Source organism: Aulonocara stuartgranti (assembly GCF_965226115.1).
Source record: "Aulonocara stuartgranti genome assembly, chromosome: 5".
In the NCBI taxonomy this organism is placed as follows: Eukaryota; Metazoa; Chordata; class Actinopteri; order Cichliformes; family Cichlidae; genus Aulonocara; species Aulonocara stuartgranti.
Window position 1 is genome coordinate 7698535 of NC_138943.1, and position 17013 is coordinate 7715547.

General features: G+C 39.6%; 1 protein-coding gene across 2 annotated transcripts; it reads left to right on the forward strand.

Annotated features, from left to right (window-relative positions):
• Nucleotides 1-143: 143 nt before the first annotated feature.
• On the forward strand, nucleotides 144-7673 carry LOC309707455 (potassium voltage-gated channel subfamily A member 2). Of its 2 annotated transcripts, none has more exons than XM_082534797.1 (2): nucleotides 144-605; nucleotides 1569-7673. In XM_082534797.1, the coding sequence occupies exon 2, from the start codon at nucleotides 1706-1708 to the stop codon at nucleotides 3200-3202; it is 1497 nt and encodes a 498-aa protein (XP_082390923.1). In that variant the 5' UTR covers nucleotides 144-605; nucleotides 1569-1705; the 3' UTR covers nucleotides 3203-7673. The 2 variants fall into 2 exon arrangements, with proteins under 2 accessions (XP_082390923.1, XP_082390924.1); XM_082534798.1 differs by having other exon boundaries at nucleotides 144-451.
• Nucleotides 7674-17013: the final 9340 nt, after the last annotated feature.

Below are 17013 nucleotides of genomic sequence, written 5' to 3' on the forward strand. Positions count from 1 at the left end.
TGAGCAACCAAATTATTTTCACACGCCTTCAAATTATTAAATCGTGGTAATAAGATTATATTTTTAAGCTCCCTTCCTCCCCCGCGCCTCGCCTTGTCCCCCCCTTTGCAGATGTTGCCTTTCTGAGCACCTTATGGGGACTATTTACCTTTGAGGCTGTCTGCAGCCATCAGCTCGTCACACAGTCATACATGCTTGGAGGAGAACAGTGGTGGAAGATTTTTTCTGCTGATCCCAGCACCTTTGGTTATTAAGGGAAGCACCAGCACCTCCTTGATCGGTTCCCTCCTCCTTTTTTTTCTTCCTTTCTTTTTTCTTTTTCTTTTTTTTTTGCCAATCGCCATCCCACGACAGCGTACCCGGAGGAAAGGAGTCGGGGAGGGGAAAGCGAGGACACACCCGCACATACTGTACCCGGTGTACACGGCAAGGATGCCGCAGACAACATGAGGTGAATATCATCGACTGTCCCAAATTGGAAATTCATTTTATACCTGCACTGGAATCAGATCGCCCGGTGAGCGCAGCTGGTTATTCACTTCCCTAATACCAGCGTCCAGCAGGAGCATCAAATCACATCCAGATGGGAAAAAAGATGTCTGCACGTATGTATGAAATTAAAGCAGCTTTACCTATCATTTCCATTTCCATTAAATGTGAACACGAGTCGTAGCATTTTGTAGTTGGCGGAATGATTTGCGCTGCAGCAGAAGAATGTATAGTGACCAGTAAACCTGTAGTTATGTATTTGCTGTGTGTGTCATAAGCGTTATTATTTTATTTTATAAAACTGTGCTCCTACTTTGTGAGTGGAGATGATGCAGAGGAGAGATACAGTTTTTTCTCTTGGAACCTTTTTCCTTCTATGGATAAATTATTTATAGATGTTTTTGAATATTTCAGTAACAGGCACCATTTCAAGACTAAAATGCTCCATCAAAACTAGACTGAAGTCATGTCTATGTTGCAGCTGTGTATTGCATTTGTTTGGCACAACAGTGAATCTTAAGCATGTCACATACATTGGTGTTTAGACTGCAGTGGTTTTCGATGATATTCTAGACAGGAAGCTGTCTGTATGAATTTGGTGTCTGCTGCATTGCCATATTCATGCTTGGCTTCACTAGAAAAGGTATTCCCATTCATTTCAACACATATTGTTCATTGCAGCAGATTAGTGTCCTAATTTATGAGCTCCTGTAAGTGTTATTTGCCCCTTAGCCCCTGCATTTACCTGCATTGAAGTAATTTATATGCAAGGCGGGTTGCTTATTTACATATTAATTTTCCAAAGTCAAGAGCAGGAGTGACATCCTCAAGTTTCCACTTGTTCATTTTAGCTCTGACAGTTTTCTCATGACAGTCTAACTTTACATAATTTCATATCGGATCTTATGACAGTTTTTAGAGGGTGGCTTCATTTTCTTCTATTTTGAGTTGTTTGATCTTCAGGCTTACGCAAACTCCTTACATCTCTGCACTAAACGTAAAAAGTATTGAGTGCTGAATCATGTCTCAGGTTTACCTGACCTTGCTGTCTGTCTTTGCTTTCTCTGTTCTATATGCAGTCAGATCCTAGGTGACATCCTGTGGCCGTCAGGTCTTTACAGTGTTGAGCCCCCTCCCTCTCCTGGCCTCCGCCTGCAGTTCTTCAGGCTGCAGGACCCAGACTCACTGAAAAGTGCAGGCCTCCTCCCCCCGCAGAATGACTGTTGCCACAGCCGACCCCTCTGACGAGGCGGCGGCGCACCCGGGTCACCCGCAGGACTACGACCCAGAGGCTGACCATGAGTGTTGTGAGAGGGTGGTCATCAACATCTCAGGGCTGCGCTTTGAGACACAACTTAAAACGCTCTCCCAATTTCCAGAGACTCTGCTGGGGGACCCCAAAAAAAGGATGCGGTACTTTGACCCACTAAGGAACGAATACTTTTTCGACAGAAATCGACCCAGCTTTGATGCCATATTGTATTATTACCAATCAGGAGGCCGACTAAGAAGGCCAGTCAATGTCACCGTAGATATTTTCTCAGAGGAGATTCGCTTTTATGAGCTGGGTGAGGAGGCAATTGAGATGTTCAGAGAAGACGAGGGTTTTATCAAGGAGGAGGAGCGCCCTCTTCCTGACAACGAGTTTCAGAGACAAGTATGGCTACTGTTTGAGTACCCAGAGAGCTCAGGTCCTGCAAGGATTATTGCCATAATCTCTGTCATGGTCATCCTCATATCTATAGTCAGCTTCTGCTTGGAGACACTGCCCATTTTCCGTAATGATGAAGAGGAAATGCATAAGTCTCAAGCAGAAGTCTTTTCGCCTGAGACCAACACCACAATCATCAGCTACACAGCCACTTACTTCACTGACCCCTTCTTTATCCTAGAGACTCTTTGCATTATATGGTTCTCCTTTGAGTTTCTAGTGCGCTTCTTTGCCTGCCCCAGCAAAGCAGGATTTTTTGGTAATATAATGAACATTATTGATATTGTTGCCATCATCCCTTACTTCATCACTCTTGGCACAGAGCTAGCAGACAGACCAGAGGATGGTCAAGCAGGTCAGCAAGCCATGTCTTTAGCCATTCTCAGGGTCATCCGCTTGGTGCGAGTCTTCAGAATATTTAAGCTCTCTCGTCACTCTAAGGGGCTTCAGATTTTGGGTCAGACCCTGAAAGCCAGCATGAGAGAGCTTGGCCTCCTCATTTTTTTCCTCTTCATAGGAGTCATCCTATTCTCAAGCGCTGTCTACTTTGCTGAAGCAGATGAGCCAGAGTCACAGTTTGAAAGCATCCCAGATGCGTTTTGGTGGGCTGTGGTCTCAATGACAACAGTCGGCTACGGTGATATGGTCCCAACCACGATTGGTGGCAAGATTGTGGGCTCCCTCTGTGCCATTGCAGGTGTGCTGACCATTGCCTTGCCCGTGCCTGTCATTGTGTCAAATTTTAACTACTTCTATCACCGTGAGACTGAAGGTGAAGAACAGGCGCAGTATCTGCAGGTCAACGTGACCAAAGCTGATTCAGCGGAGGAGCTGAAAAAGAGTCGGAGTGGCTCCACCATCAGTAAATCGGACTATATGGAGATCCAGGAGGCTGTGAACAACAGCAACGAGGACTTTCAGGAGGAGAACCTAAAGACAGCCAACTGCACGCTGGCCAACACAAACTATGTAAACATCACCAAAATGCTTACAGATGTGTAGTCATCTTATATTTTCCTCCCTGTCACAGTGGGAAATGTGGAGCTGAGCATCTGGGTGGGACAGGCATACATCCTCCCATCTTATGTGTGCTGAAAATATCAAGGCAATAGAATTCATGCTGTTGATGATTGACTGAAAAATATTGCAAATACCATTCACTTCTTCTACGCCCATCCTGTCTTCACTCGTCACAGCTTGTCCTTAAAACTCCTCATTAATGAGTGGAAATTGAAAATTTAGCATTTCTGCATGGAGTTGGCTTTTTTCTGTGTGACTGTTTTGAAAAGTAAATGATAAGACCTACAAATTTCCCGCTCACAGTAGTAGTGCACAAAAAGAAAGTGGAGAAAACACAGTGAGAAAAGAATCGCTTTCAAAATGAAAAAAAAAAAAAGTCACACAAGTCCCGCTTAAGTCCCCTGTCCCTTGATCCCTCATTTCCCAAGGCACACTGCTCTGCCATGCGCTTCTGAAGAGCCCTACTTGTGCGCTACATATGCTGCTTCCTGGAGCCAGTGAAACAAAACTGTCCTATGCTACACTATTTAGAGATAAAAAGGACGTGCGAGCATAAAGCAAGCCCAGTCCAGCGCTGGCACGGCCTGTGGGTGACTTGTGACGAGGTTGGTGGTTAAGTACACCACATAATTTCAAGGATGAATGACAGCCATCAGCACTAAGCTCATGGTTTGACACCTTTGTTCCCAGTAGACATCAGTATCTGATGAATGACTGAGAATGGCCTTGAATTTTCACTGCTTTGGTCTTACATGTACTGTACGTATTGCAATGCAAGCTTTCTCCCTCCATTCACCCAAACTGGTCTTACTGCAGAGCTTTGAGGACAACTTGAATGTTTCTTCTTGTTTTGTTTGTTTTCCACAGTTTCACACATAAAGTACTTATTCATATATAGATGGGTAGACTAACTGTGACTTATCTGATAGCCAGTAGGTAGGTGCTGTTATTAGTAAACGTAGTCAGTAGATAATTGCATGACATTTTTATCTGACTGAGAAATTTCCACTTGTTTCTCGACTGCCACTTGCTTCATCACACCACTGTATATTTGTTTGCACACTGCCTTCTGTACAAATCCACACTTTTAAAAGGATGCCTGCAGGTAGCTGTTACAAGAACCTAAAACTCTATGTCAGAGGATTTCTTAAGAAATAATCATAAAGCCAAATCCTACATGTAACAGGATATGGTATCCTTGTCAATATTAACATTCCACGTAGAAGTCATTACCAATTAACTTTTGCCAGGTCGCTGTAAACTGAGCTACGAGCTGTGATTTTGAGCGTTAACTCACACCCTAGTTTTGGACATTTATCGCAATTGCAGATGTGATAGACTTGCAGTGGTGTTTTTTCTCACAGGTTTGTCACATGATCACGTCCTCACGATCAAAATACTAACTTTTAAGGACTAGTGTATAGAAAAATGCTTCCCCCAAACTGCCTTGTATCTGGGTTTACGCTACTCTCCTAGTGTTGCATGACCTCAGAAACATTCCTAGCATGTGTTTAAGCTCAAAGAAGAAGCCTCTAAGACAAAAAGAGTATAATTATTACAATAGACATATTTATTTCTTATGTATAAAACAGTAAATGTATACAGACAAAACACACACATATATAATGCTCATATACTTTTATGAGAATTAAAAAAAAACCTAAAATATCAAACTTTTAAGAGAAAGCAAGAGTCTTTCCACAATGTGCAGATCATTGCCATGTTTTTTTTTTTTTTTAAATGATAATTATGAACACTGTTGTTCACCTGTGTCGGAGCCTGTCTGGAGTGCCAAAGACACACTTCCACTAGCCATTTTCTTTGCTGGTGAGTTCTCAGCAAACCTGATACACGTCCTGGATTTAGACACTAGACGTTTGCTTCACTTTATACAAAACTGCCTTTTGTGAAGTAGTTGTTGAAAGACGCAGTGTGGTACTGAACTGTGTCATCCCTAACCAGAATCTTTTCTCAGAAAGCCTTTATTGACATTAAATTGGCCAGAATCTAAATAGAGTCTGGCTGTCCACTGAAAACACTCTGATGCCAGAAGCACAATCTGTCTTTAAAAGTTACCATCAAATGTGAATTAGGTTCTGATTCTTGTTTTCAGGTAAGATTTTCCACTGTTTGCTCAACACTGCCAAGGTAACAGTCAAAGGCAGTAACATCAATATGGGAAGTGATAATTAGCAGTAGTGTAGCAGATACTGTCTAACCCAAGGGTCCTCGGACTTCATATCCGAGTCTCTTGCCTTTCTACATCTTTTCACGGATGTCTTCTGTAATTAGAAAGGTGATGGATTAGGAGGAGGTCTGTAGCAAGAACTGTCTTGATGAATTCTGTCATGTCAGGATGTACATCTTTATTCTAAGGCAGGGGTGCCCAATCCCAGTCCTTGAGAGCTACCGTCCTGCAGCTTTTAGATGCATCCCTACTCCAACACAGCTGAATCAAATGGTTTGATTACCTCTTCAGCATGCCATCGTGTTTGGCAAAGGCCTGATAACAAGCCATTCATTTGATTCAGTTGTGTTGGAGTAGGGATGCATCTAAAAGCTGCAGGATGGTAGCTCTCGAGGACCAGGATTGGGCAGCCCTGTTCTAAGGGTTTCATTCTGCTCACTGCAGTTTCAAACTGCAGGAGCAAAGTGATTTAACAACATCGCTGCCAATATGTGCTCGTCCAACTGCCTGACCCGAGGCTTCTGACATCCTCTCTTTGTCCAAATCTGTTTTTCTGTATCTTCAAAACATTTTTAGGGAATTTTAGTAAGTAAACTGCATGTGTTGCTTTTTTAAGAGTAGCTTGAAGGTGGACTGAGATCCTGAAAAGGTCATAACTCAAAGTAGGACCGAAAACAAAAACCAGCTGATTAGCAACATTCTCAAGATCATATGGTAGAGGTGGTGGTGTGAAAAGCATACACGCTATCTCTTAAAAAAACGCAAAGAAAGAAAGAATTAACCTCTTTGGAGCTCCACAATTTAACCAAGAGCTTATTGATCAATAGTTGAGTATTGGTTTGGGTGTTTGAGTTGTGTGCATGTGTGTGTGTGAGTGTGTCTCTGTGAGTCTGAGAGGGAGAGAGAAGGAGAACTGCTGAATGTCAGTGTATTAGCCTGGTTGTATAGCTGCATTTATGCAACAGCCATTTGCATATCTTTGTATGTGGGGAAAAGAGAAAACACTCACAGTCTGACCAAAAAATATGTCTATGCATGCCAATGCGTCAAATCCTATTGTCATTTCTTTGTTTTTACCATTTTGTTGGACAGAAATTTAACATAAATGTTACACGTTAGCATTTAACTATTTGTTTGACAGTAGGCATGCTATTGTACCTCAGCCAACTTCACTGTAGCAACTCATTTACTGGAGTTCACAATGTTGTAGTTGTATATCAGCAATTATTTCTGCTTAAAGCACAAAGACAAGTAGAATCATGCTTATCTGTAAACCTACAGATTTAATCTGCACAATGTTTGTTTGTTTTTTTAAATTTTCAGTCTAAACAAAGTCAATTATACATGAAGTTGTGTTGTTTTATGGGGAGCACCACAGCCTCTAAGAGTTTCATCTCTCACCTGCTGAGGGACCCACCAGCAAATCCACTCCATGAGAAGGGTGCCCAACAGTGAATACACTGAGAAATCTATGCAGAGATTTGTTATTAGCTGGTAGTTTGGGGGGGAAAGAAGGTTCAGTACATTTTTTCTGTTTTATCGGGCATAAATTCCATGTCGATCCCAAGAGCTGACAAAGCATTTGAAAGAAACCTCAAAGCAAAAATGAAACACTTTTGCAATATTCTGCTGCTGTATGTCAAACACTCACATGTTAGCTGAATGTGAATATGAGCTCTCTGATCTTTGGGGTTTGTTTGAACCGCGATGTCAGCTCTGTGTGACAAGGCTCATACATACAGGAAACAATACAGTCAATATGCAATCTTAATGCATGTGTGTGTTTAAGACTTTTTTTTTCTTTTGACCCCAGAGCCTGATAGTGTGGCATCCACTGAAATTTGTACAGTTGTTCACTTCACCCCCCCCCCCCCCCCCCCTCTTCCCTTGTCCTCCCCATTTCATAGAGGCCTGAAAACATCCATCAATGTTGATACAGTGGATAATGGATTTTCTTTCTATGAAATGAACTATGACAGAATAATGTAAATAGTAACCAATGGATGATGGAGTAAAAACCATGTACTATATACTGTATGTGAAGTCTGAATTTAAAACATAGTATTATCTGCAATAATCTATCTATCTATAGATAATAGATAATAGATAATAATCTATCTATCTATCACTTTACAACAAAAAGGACAATCTATGGACAAGAAAAACATGCAGAATTTTAAAAAAGGCATATAATCCTTCCAAATGATCATAACCATGAAAAAGTAATATCAATAATGAAGCCAATAATAACTCATTTGAAATTGTGTTGTGTGTGTTTATTGTGTGTCATTTCTGCCCCTTTTTGGTCATAAAATCATGTGTTTTATTGACTTTGGCATGAACACAGTACAAGCAGAGGTGTTTTTTAACTGTTTATCCACCCTTTTTTTCCCCACACGTCACAATGTTAACAAGGTATTTAGTCTGAAAATGATTTGAGGTGCTAATTTTAGCTGAAGAGCATCTGTGCTGATACAAAATGCCGTAAATCGATCAAAAGCTTCTTTGTTGTTATTCTTAGGACAGCCGGCATCTTTGTAGCCACGGGCAGTGTAGAGGACATTTTCAGATGCCTCCTGGTATCTTCAGTTTCTGCCTCCCTTTAAGTGCACGGAATATGCTCCCTGCAGTTTAAAAGAGAGAGCAGGGTGTTCTATTAATAGCTTTTTGTTGGTGGAAGAGATAGGAGAAGGAGGAGAATGTGAGCAGAGACACAGAAAGGTGAAGAGAAAGAAAGAATTTTAAAGAAATCCTTCAATCATTCAGTGAACTTTCTGTGGATCTCTGGTCTTGACATCCAAATGTAAAAATCCATACTAGGAAAAAAATGTACTAATAAAAGCAGCTTGTTTTGTATGCAGTTAAATAAAGGTTTTTTTATTTATTTATTTGAGGTTTTTTTCGTTTAGATCCATAAAATGTGCCGTTGAAATTTCCTATATATCTATGAAGTACTCTTTTATTCTTGAGTTCTTATGATATCTTGTGTTATCTTCTCACCAGACACATCTACACCTGAGTGGTTTTGCAAGCTGCTGCCTTGTGCTCTTCTATCTTTAGTCCACTTGTGCTTTAACTACAGCAATGCATTGTGAACAGGAGCACTTGGGGCCTTGGTGCTGTAGCTACAGCTCTGCTTTAGTCATTAGTCTTGCTTTGATCCAGCGATGCAGTGCAGCTCTCTACAGCCTCTTTGCTGAAACCGGGGCAAACAGTGACAGGCAGATGGGACAGAGCAGCCTGAGCAAGGACACAGGCAGCAGGAACAAAGCCCTGCTGCAGGTTGCTGCCACTGCCACAGAACTGTTGTGAGGGAGCAACGAGTGAGACTGTGTGTTGTTTGTCAGGGATGGTAGCATACCCACAGGAGCATGGATGAGTAGTCATACAGGCTTGCACTGTGCTTACCAGCTTGTAATTAGGAGACGAGTGCTGTGGGACTTGGAGCTAATCCAACAGGGCTGCCCAGCATCAGACCACACCCTGTTATTACAAGGTGTTAAGCTTTATTCTAATTAAATCCAGTCCTGGAAATAGTGTCATGAGTTTTGAAATTGTTAAATTTAGCTGTTTAGAGCAGTGTACAAGACACATGCTTATTTTATTTCATTTTATTATATTTTAGCTTTTTTTTTTTTTTTTAATGAAGGGTTTTTTGCATTCAGTTTTAGTTGTAGAACGATTTAGCGATGGAAGAAATGATTACTGCCCTCTAGGGTGGCATTGCTGAAACTACACAAAGTCTGTAATTGTAATCAATTTGTTAAAAACACCTTGTGGAAGAAGCATTGAGATTGAATTCCAAAGATTTAAAAGTTAAATATTAATTTAGCAGATGAATACCTCTGTGAGTGATGTAAAATATGATTATATCATATTAGAAAATTTCAAGCCTCTGAGAATGGCAGCTCTGTTTAATCTAATTCCTAAACAGTTAAAGCAATGTTTTTGTAAAACTCCTTGAATTAAAGCCCGAAGCCATTCTTACAAGCACATTTTTTAAATTTTTTTTTTATTTCATTTTAATATTTTATTCCTTCTTTATATAAAACTCACTGTGGTGGTGTGCAAAAATGGTGTCTTTGTTCAAAAACATATGGACCTAACTGTATACATTGTACAAAGTTAACTCCATGTATAATCTATACAAAGAAGAATTTAATGCAAGAATGCATTAAATTCTATGCTATATTTTTAAACTCAAAATGCATAAATAGCCTGACATTTATAAATGGATGATTAAGTCTTAAAAAATGTTCCAGTGAGCAGGGAGGATACTTGCTTTTAAGGAAAAACTTGTAATATCAAACAATATCACGTGTCTATCATAGATCATAGGTCTTTGGTCAAGGTGCAGATCTCGTGTCTCTGTCAAGACACCTTCTGAATCTGACTTCCTTCTGTGCCCCATATATGATCATTCCTGTACTTCACTGTTTCACTGTTCCAAAGACCAGCAAGTGCTTGTTTCTGCAGGAACCTGAGCAAATGTGGTGGAAAGACAGACAGCTCTTGTGACAATATGAAGGTCCCATATTAACTCTATCACCACTGCCCCATAGGAATACACACAGACATGCCTTTTATATTTTGACAGTTTCAGGATTTCCCTAAAACTACCATTTTCCTTCATTTGACTCACAATGGTGGGTCTAAAGTCCATCTGAATAGATATAAGGTCTATTTGATCTGTAACAGGTTCAATATGTTTTTCGTTTTGTACATTTTGGGTCACTTTAGGAAAAGTAATCAAATTTCTGACTGAAAAGTAACATTTTAGGTAATTTATACTGTTGTCAATTCTCAAAATGTGTCAAATTGGGCACAAACAGTGTGTCAGGGTTAAGGAAAGTGGACTAGTGGTTCACAGCTCCCTCTGAAGGGTCAGCCTCCCTCTGAAGGATCATGAGATGATCAAAGCCAGTAAAAAAATCAAAATTTATTGTTTTCTCACATATACCAAATATTTCAAACTTTTCAAATTTAGTTTTGCCCTTGAACAACTGAAGTAGCAGTGGGAAATGCTTTTCTGTAAATTTTAAGAGAGATAAAGGCTGGAAGGCCCTGATTAAGCTTTTATATACACTCTATATTAAAATAAAATATAAAACATTGTTTTGTTTTATGTGCAATCTTTCACGTCCCTACATCTGACATCTGGAAACTAGAGATAACAAAAAAGGTAAATAGAGAAATAAAAAGTGTAAAATCTAAGTAGCTCAAGATTAGACTTGAGCTTGCTTAAACAGCTGCTTGAAAAAAAAATACTAGGCTGTTCTCTGCATAAACACTCTTGATTGTCTAATCAGTAATTGAGTCTAATGAGATACATAATGTAGCCCTGGGAGTTTAGATGGAGTAGGACCGTCTAACCGTTCTCCTTCATAGTCAATGGAGAATCAATACATTCATACACTAGACCGCACACTCCACTTATCTGGGATAACAGATGGGCTGGGTTAAAAACATCCTACTGATGGCCAGATACTCTGAAGTCAACTGATTTAAACAAACTCAACAAACCTGTGTTCAATTAAAAAAAGAAGATTTTACATAATGAAGAACGGGGGTGTAGGTCACATAGAAACCAGTGATTAATGGCCTTGATAAATTTCAGTTTGTTGTGTATTGTGCTGGGGGCATGCACAACAACCCACAAACTTGAGATACACCAGAACAGTTAAACACGGTAGACTACTGTATGTTTAATCTTTGTACAAGTTGGTTTTGCAGTCTATCATTTGAGGCAGTGACAGCTAAAGGAAGTTGATGTTTAGGAGCTCTGAGCTGTTTATATCTTAATGTTAGATTGCAGTGTTGGGGAGTAACGGAATACATGTACCGCTGTTACGTATTTAAAATATAAAATATGAGTAACTGTATTCCGTTACAGTTACCGTTTAAAAAGGGTGGTATTTAGAATACAGTTACTTTGTTGAAATAAATGGATTACACTGCGGTACTTTCCTGTTTCATTTTGTCGTGGGTCAGGACTGTTTGGGTTTGTTTGACAGCTACGTTCTGTTGTTACGGTTGCCATGGTTACAGGGCGACGCTCTCTCTCTCTGCGACTGTGTGTTTCCTGGGTGTTGTTGTTGTTGTGCTAAGCTAACAGGCAGAATGCTACAAGCATAGCTCTAAAGAATGTAGCATCATGGGCAGTGTAGTCCATGTTGCAGGGAGAATGGACTGCCATACACGTTATCTGTCTGTGAGCGCGAGGAGGGAGAAAAAGGGGAGTGGAAAGGTACGAGTTGTCATCGAGGAAAAACGGGAGCTGGAAGCATGTAAATATAATAATAACCACTGCAGCCGAGAAGAGTGCCTGACGAGCCCAGTTGTAAGTAAGCTATTAAGACTCGACTGTACACCATGTTCGTGTTTTCCTCCGAAAACAATAAGTTCCGTTGGAGCAGTCTTTCAACGCCTCTCTCTGTCTCTCGCAAGAAAAGTTGACCCACACAACAAAGTAAAGCTATTTTTCGGCTACGAGCCTACAGGGACCCCGCCGTATTAGCCAGAGGTCCCTTTACTACAGTTCGGAGTCGCGGACCTTCAGTAATAGTAATAAATCACACAGCAATAGTACATTCACGTTGTTGTAAAAAGCATGATAATATATTAAGTAATCCAAAGTATTCAGAATACGTTACTGTCATTGAGTAACGTAACGGAATACGTTACAGAATACATTTTGGGGCATGTATTCTGTATTCTGTAATGGAATACATTTTAAAAGTAACCTTCCCAACACTGTTAGATTGTCCGAAGACGGTCTGAAGAGGCCAAAGTTATCATTGAAAGAGCAGAGGCACAATGTAAGAGACAGAGGGAGGTAAATGTGCCAGAAATATGTCACAGCTTATAAACTGTAACTAATGGCTCTTTAATGTGTGCTTTTTCACTAACTATATCTATATATTTTTCAGTTACATAATCTAAATTTAAAAAAAAAATCATTTATCAAGAGTTTGTGCAACTCTAATAATTTTTTTAAATGGAATCCATCAGTCACTTTTCAAGAGAAGATGGTTAATCGCTTTCTTCCATGTAGTTAAATTTAAAACTCCAGTTTTTCTTTTGGATATTTCTAACTTTTGGGCAGAGCTAGGAATGTTGTTACCCCCCATGAACTATACAGACAGGATGGGTGTAGCTTCAAAGTCTGAAAAGTGAAGTTTTGCTGAGTTTATTGTGTTATTTGCTAGTTTAAAGTCTATCTTAAGACATAATCGAATGATTATTCCATAATAATGTTTATTTTTCAAATAATGTTCAAATTGATAGTGAAAATAAAGAAGATTGTGTTTTAGGGTCTACTATAACTGATTACCGAATGGGGATCCTGCAGTTTCTTGGAGTTGCCCATTGCTCATCACATTGGGGTTTAATGTCAAAGGCTTTAAAACAGGAGCTCGCTGACTAATGGGTGACATCTAGTGATAGATTTGTTTCTCAAAAAATTTAATTACTTGTTTGTTTGTTTTTAAAGCTATCCATGCAATTACTTAATATTTAACAGTATAAAACAGACTGGCACAAATCCCTGTCCAATCACTTTCACCAAGTCTGAGTTTAGATTAATATTTTTTTTTATATATATATTTTCCATTTAGTTACCAAAATTATTTCTCTGTAAATGGCAAAAACAAAAAGTAATTCATGTACAAATATGTGTGATGTATCTGAACTACAGTTGCCATTGGAGTGAGCCATGATCAAGAATGGAGCACCAATAAATGCTATAAATGCACCACACAATGTGTCCATAAAACATTTATGCAGTCACTGCAATTCAGTGAATGTTAATCGAAGTTGAGAAATAAAACTCACTGAATGCAATAAGTGAACACAGTATGCTCAGCATTGCTTAATTGTGATTAAAATGGCAGATATCAATGATCTAAATTAGCAGTTTTCATTAAACTGTAGGTTCATTAAACTTGCTGTCACCCCTTGTTAATCAGTCCAGTCCACTCTGATCAATCGCTGATCTTTCTTGATTACTTAACCTAAGGGGAAAAGTCCATCCCTACTGCTGGCTGTGTACACATCTTGTGGAGGCCATTTCTAACATGTTGAGCAATGAAAGAATGTCAGAGGCTTTAAATATCCTGTGTGAGTTAATATTTTATCAACATCTCAGTCCCTAGGCCTCTTCCCCCTTTTACATCCCACATCCAACTCTGAGATTGTGCACAAAGGGTGACTGTAGCTCAGGTGGCAGAGCAGGTCAGCCACTAATCAGAAGGTCGGTGGTTCGATCCCCTCCTGGCTGCATGCCAAATATCCTTGGGCAAGATACTAACCCCATGTTTGCCTACTGGTGGTGGTCAGAGGGCCCGGTGGCGCCAGTGTCCGGCAGCCTCGCCTCTGTCAGTGCGCCCCAGGGCAGCTGTGGCTACAATGTAGCTTGCCATCGCCAGTGTGTGAATGTGTGTGTGAATGGGTGAATGACTGAATGTAGTGTGAAGCGCTTTGGGGTCCTTAGGGACTAGAAAAGCGCTATACAAATGCAGGCCATTTACCATTTACAAAGCAGGAACGGTATACTTTTTGTTTTAAACGCCTAGGCCCTGTCGTCCACATATGTGGACATCACATTTTAGGTTGTCTAGACCAATATGCTAAATTTTGCTCTACAGGGCCTGATATCCACTTACGAGGACATTACACTATCAAAATCACTTCTATCAAAGTTTAAAACGAATGTCCTCATATGTGGAAAAAAAAAATCTGGTAATTCTTTGTTTTTACATTCATCAGGTCCCAATCAACCAAATAGCAAAGAGAAATAAAAAATGCATCCCATGAAAGAGTTTGGGTCTTAGGAGGTTAAACCTACCAGCTTTTTCTCACTGTCTTCCCTTCACATTCTCACAGCTTGTGCACTTTCTATTTTTCAACAAAAATGCATTTTCCTGCTATTGGGTTTGCAAATGCAAACCTTTCCCTTATAGAAAATGTTGGTTGTCTTATCTCGGCACATACGATTTCTATCACATCGAATCAAACAGAGAGGAATCATTTGAAGGAAATTAAATCTTGATGAAAAGGGGGCATTCAAATGTGCTTAATAGGCAATCTAATTTAGAGTTGCAAACAGAAAACGAGCTGAGCAGCAGAATGAAGGCAGCTCCATGTGTGGTTCAGTGTGTCCCACTGCATCCACTGAGCTTATTCATTATGTATGCAATGATCACTTGATGAAGGGGCCTGAAACAAAGCATCATCTTCATTGTACAGATGGCACTGCTGGTGCTTCTTTGCCCAGAAACACTCCGACAACACTACTTGTTTTTATGGAGTTTAATGAAATGTGAGGGGTTTCAACAGCAGTGGCAGTTAAAAATACTCATAGGTTTTCTATAAAAGATAACTCAGATTAATAACAACCTTTACTGCTTTACACTGCTTGTAAAAGATGTTAATCATCAAGTTCATTTTATCTTACAAATGAAGAAGGCAGCCTACATTTACACTTATTGTAAACAAAATGTAGGGAAAATGAAGTTTAAAGGTACAACAGTTACATAACTATCTGTGGTAAACACACAGTGTTATCTATGTATAAACCAACTTCTTCACTATCTTTCAACCCATTGTATTGTATGTTGCTATATGTGTACACTCTTCCAGTGCAATCAGGCCACAGATATAGTGCCAAATCTAATAGTGCAGATAATCTGGATAAAAAATGAATTCACCTCATTGCTGATTTCTAGGCATAATGCTTTCAGAGCACATAACCAATAGACTGTCAAATATTGCCAAGGTGTCCAGTTCGACACTTGAAAATACTCAAAACAACTGGATTATCCCTTAAGCCAGTACCAGCTATTTGCCACTTGAGGCAGCAGAATAATTAGTAGTAAAAGGTAAGAGTGACTAAATATGTTAAAACCCCGAAGCAATCAGCAATCAACTGATTTGATTGCTGATTGCTGAAAAATAAGCAATTAATGCAGTGAACTATAAGGCAGAGAAGTATTTTCTATGCCTTCTGACCCTAAATGGCTTATTATCATTTGAGAAATTGGAGCTGAGTTCCAGGGTGGAGCATTCATGTCAGGTGCAAGAAGGTTGCCTTCATTCATTATTCATGTTTGATCAAAGAGAGTGATCAAGTACCACTGAGGAATGCAAAGTCATAATAGTAGGGTGAAATTGTGTTTTATGATGGATGGTACTTCAATACCATTGATACGTAGAGGTTAAACTGGGATGTTTTTCAGTCATTTATAAAGGAAAGTATAGAAGTGTAAACACAGCACTTCTCAATAAACTGCCATTAGCTAGTTTTTCATTATTAGAACCACAGTGGTGTGTGAAAACCACCGCTTTGACTTCTGCAGGCTGAAAGATTTATAGGCTAGCTTCTCTATTCTCCTGAAGCAGCAGCCCATGCAGCCACACCATGGCAACAATGGCCAACAGCTTTCCACTGGATAAGAAGATACCCAGTGTTTAGAGTTGAATACCTGTCCATCTGTCCCCACCAACATGGCCGCAAGCAGGGCTTTTCAGCACCTCTGTCACACACGCTGAGGTATCTAATTCCTACACATACGAATACACGGAGGCTGAACAAAGCAACCAGAGACCTCACGAGGATTAAAGACAAGAGTTTGGTACAGAAATATTTTATAAGCCAAACAGAAGTGGTATTCCAGGAGAGTGAATTAGAAGCAGAGGATTGCACCGTGCATATTGTGTGAGTTTTAGAGCTGTACTGTGGTGATAAGGCCTATGTTGGCTTCAGAGACAAGAACCTGCATTATGTGGAAGACAGGTGCTGAATGTTAATCACGTTTATTAGGGATAGAACAGTTTACTGCATTGCAATGTTTACACTGAAATGTGATGAAAAACAGAGCATGATCAGAGTGGATTTATTAAAAAAAAAACATTCTAGAAGAATAAATCGCTAAGCAAAAAGTCGTATGGTACAGTTTTGTCTGTATTATTAAGTTAAGCTGTTTTAAAGTGTCCAAACGCAGTATCTGAGACTAGGTGAAATTATTTTATTAAGCTTCAGTTTTGATAATATTATTAGATATTGTGTCTTATTTTTACCAGGTTAACATTAAAAAACATCCCCTTTCCAACAAAAATGTTTTTTCTGCATTTAACTATATAAAAATAAAAAAATGAAAGAAATTCAGTCATTGGTGTCAATTATCTGAATTACTAAGCTATGACAAAATATAGTTAAATTACTAGTTCACTGCTCCCCATCACTGAACCCAAGTTATTAGAATATTGAATATGAATGCATGATATCTCAGGCCATGAAATCATTGTAACTTTGTCCCAGTGGTGTGCCAAACAGAATTTCCGTTGGATTGAGGCCTGGACTTTGACTGGGTTATTGCAACACTTTGATACTTTTCTCTTTCAGCCATTCTCTTGTTAATTTGCAGCTGTGCTTGAGATCATTGTTCAGTTGCATGACCCAGTTTTGGCTTTAGCTGTCAGACAAATTGCCTCACATTTGACTTAATACAGAGAAAGTCATGCTCTGTTCTATCATGTGGCTGCAAAATCATCACTCCTCCATCACCATGCTTGACAGATGGCAAGAGGTGTTGTACATTCCAGTCTT

Bases quoted from the DNA above. Each gene is read 5' to 3' on its own strand.
- LOC309707455 (XM_082534797.1), top strand. From the start codon at position 1,706: ATGACTGTTGCCACAGCCGACCCCTCTGACGAGGCGGCGGCGCACCCG.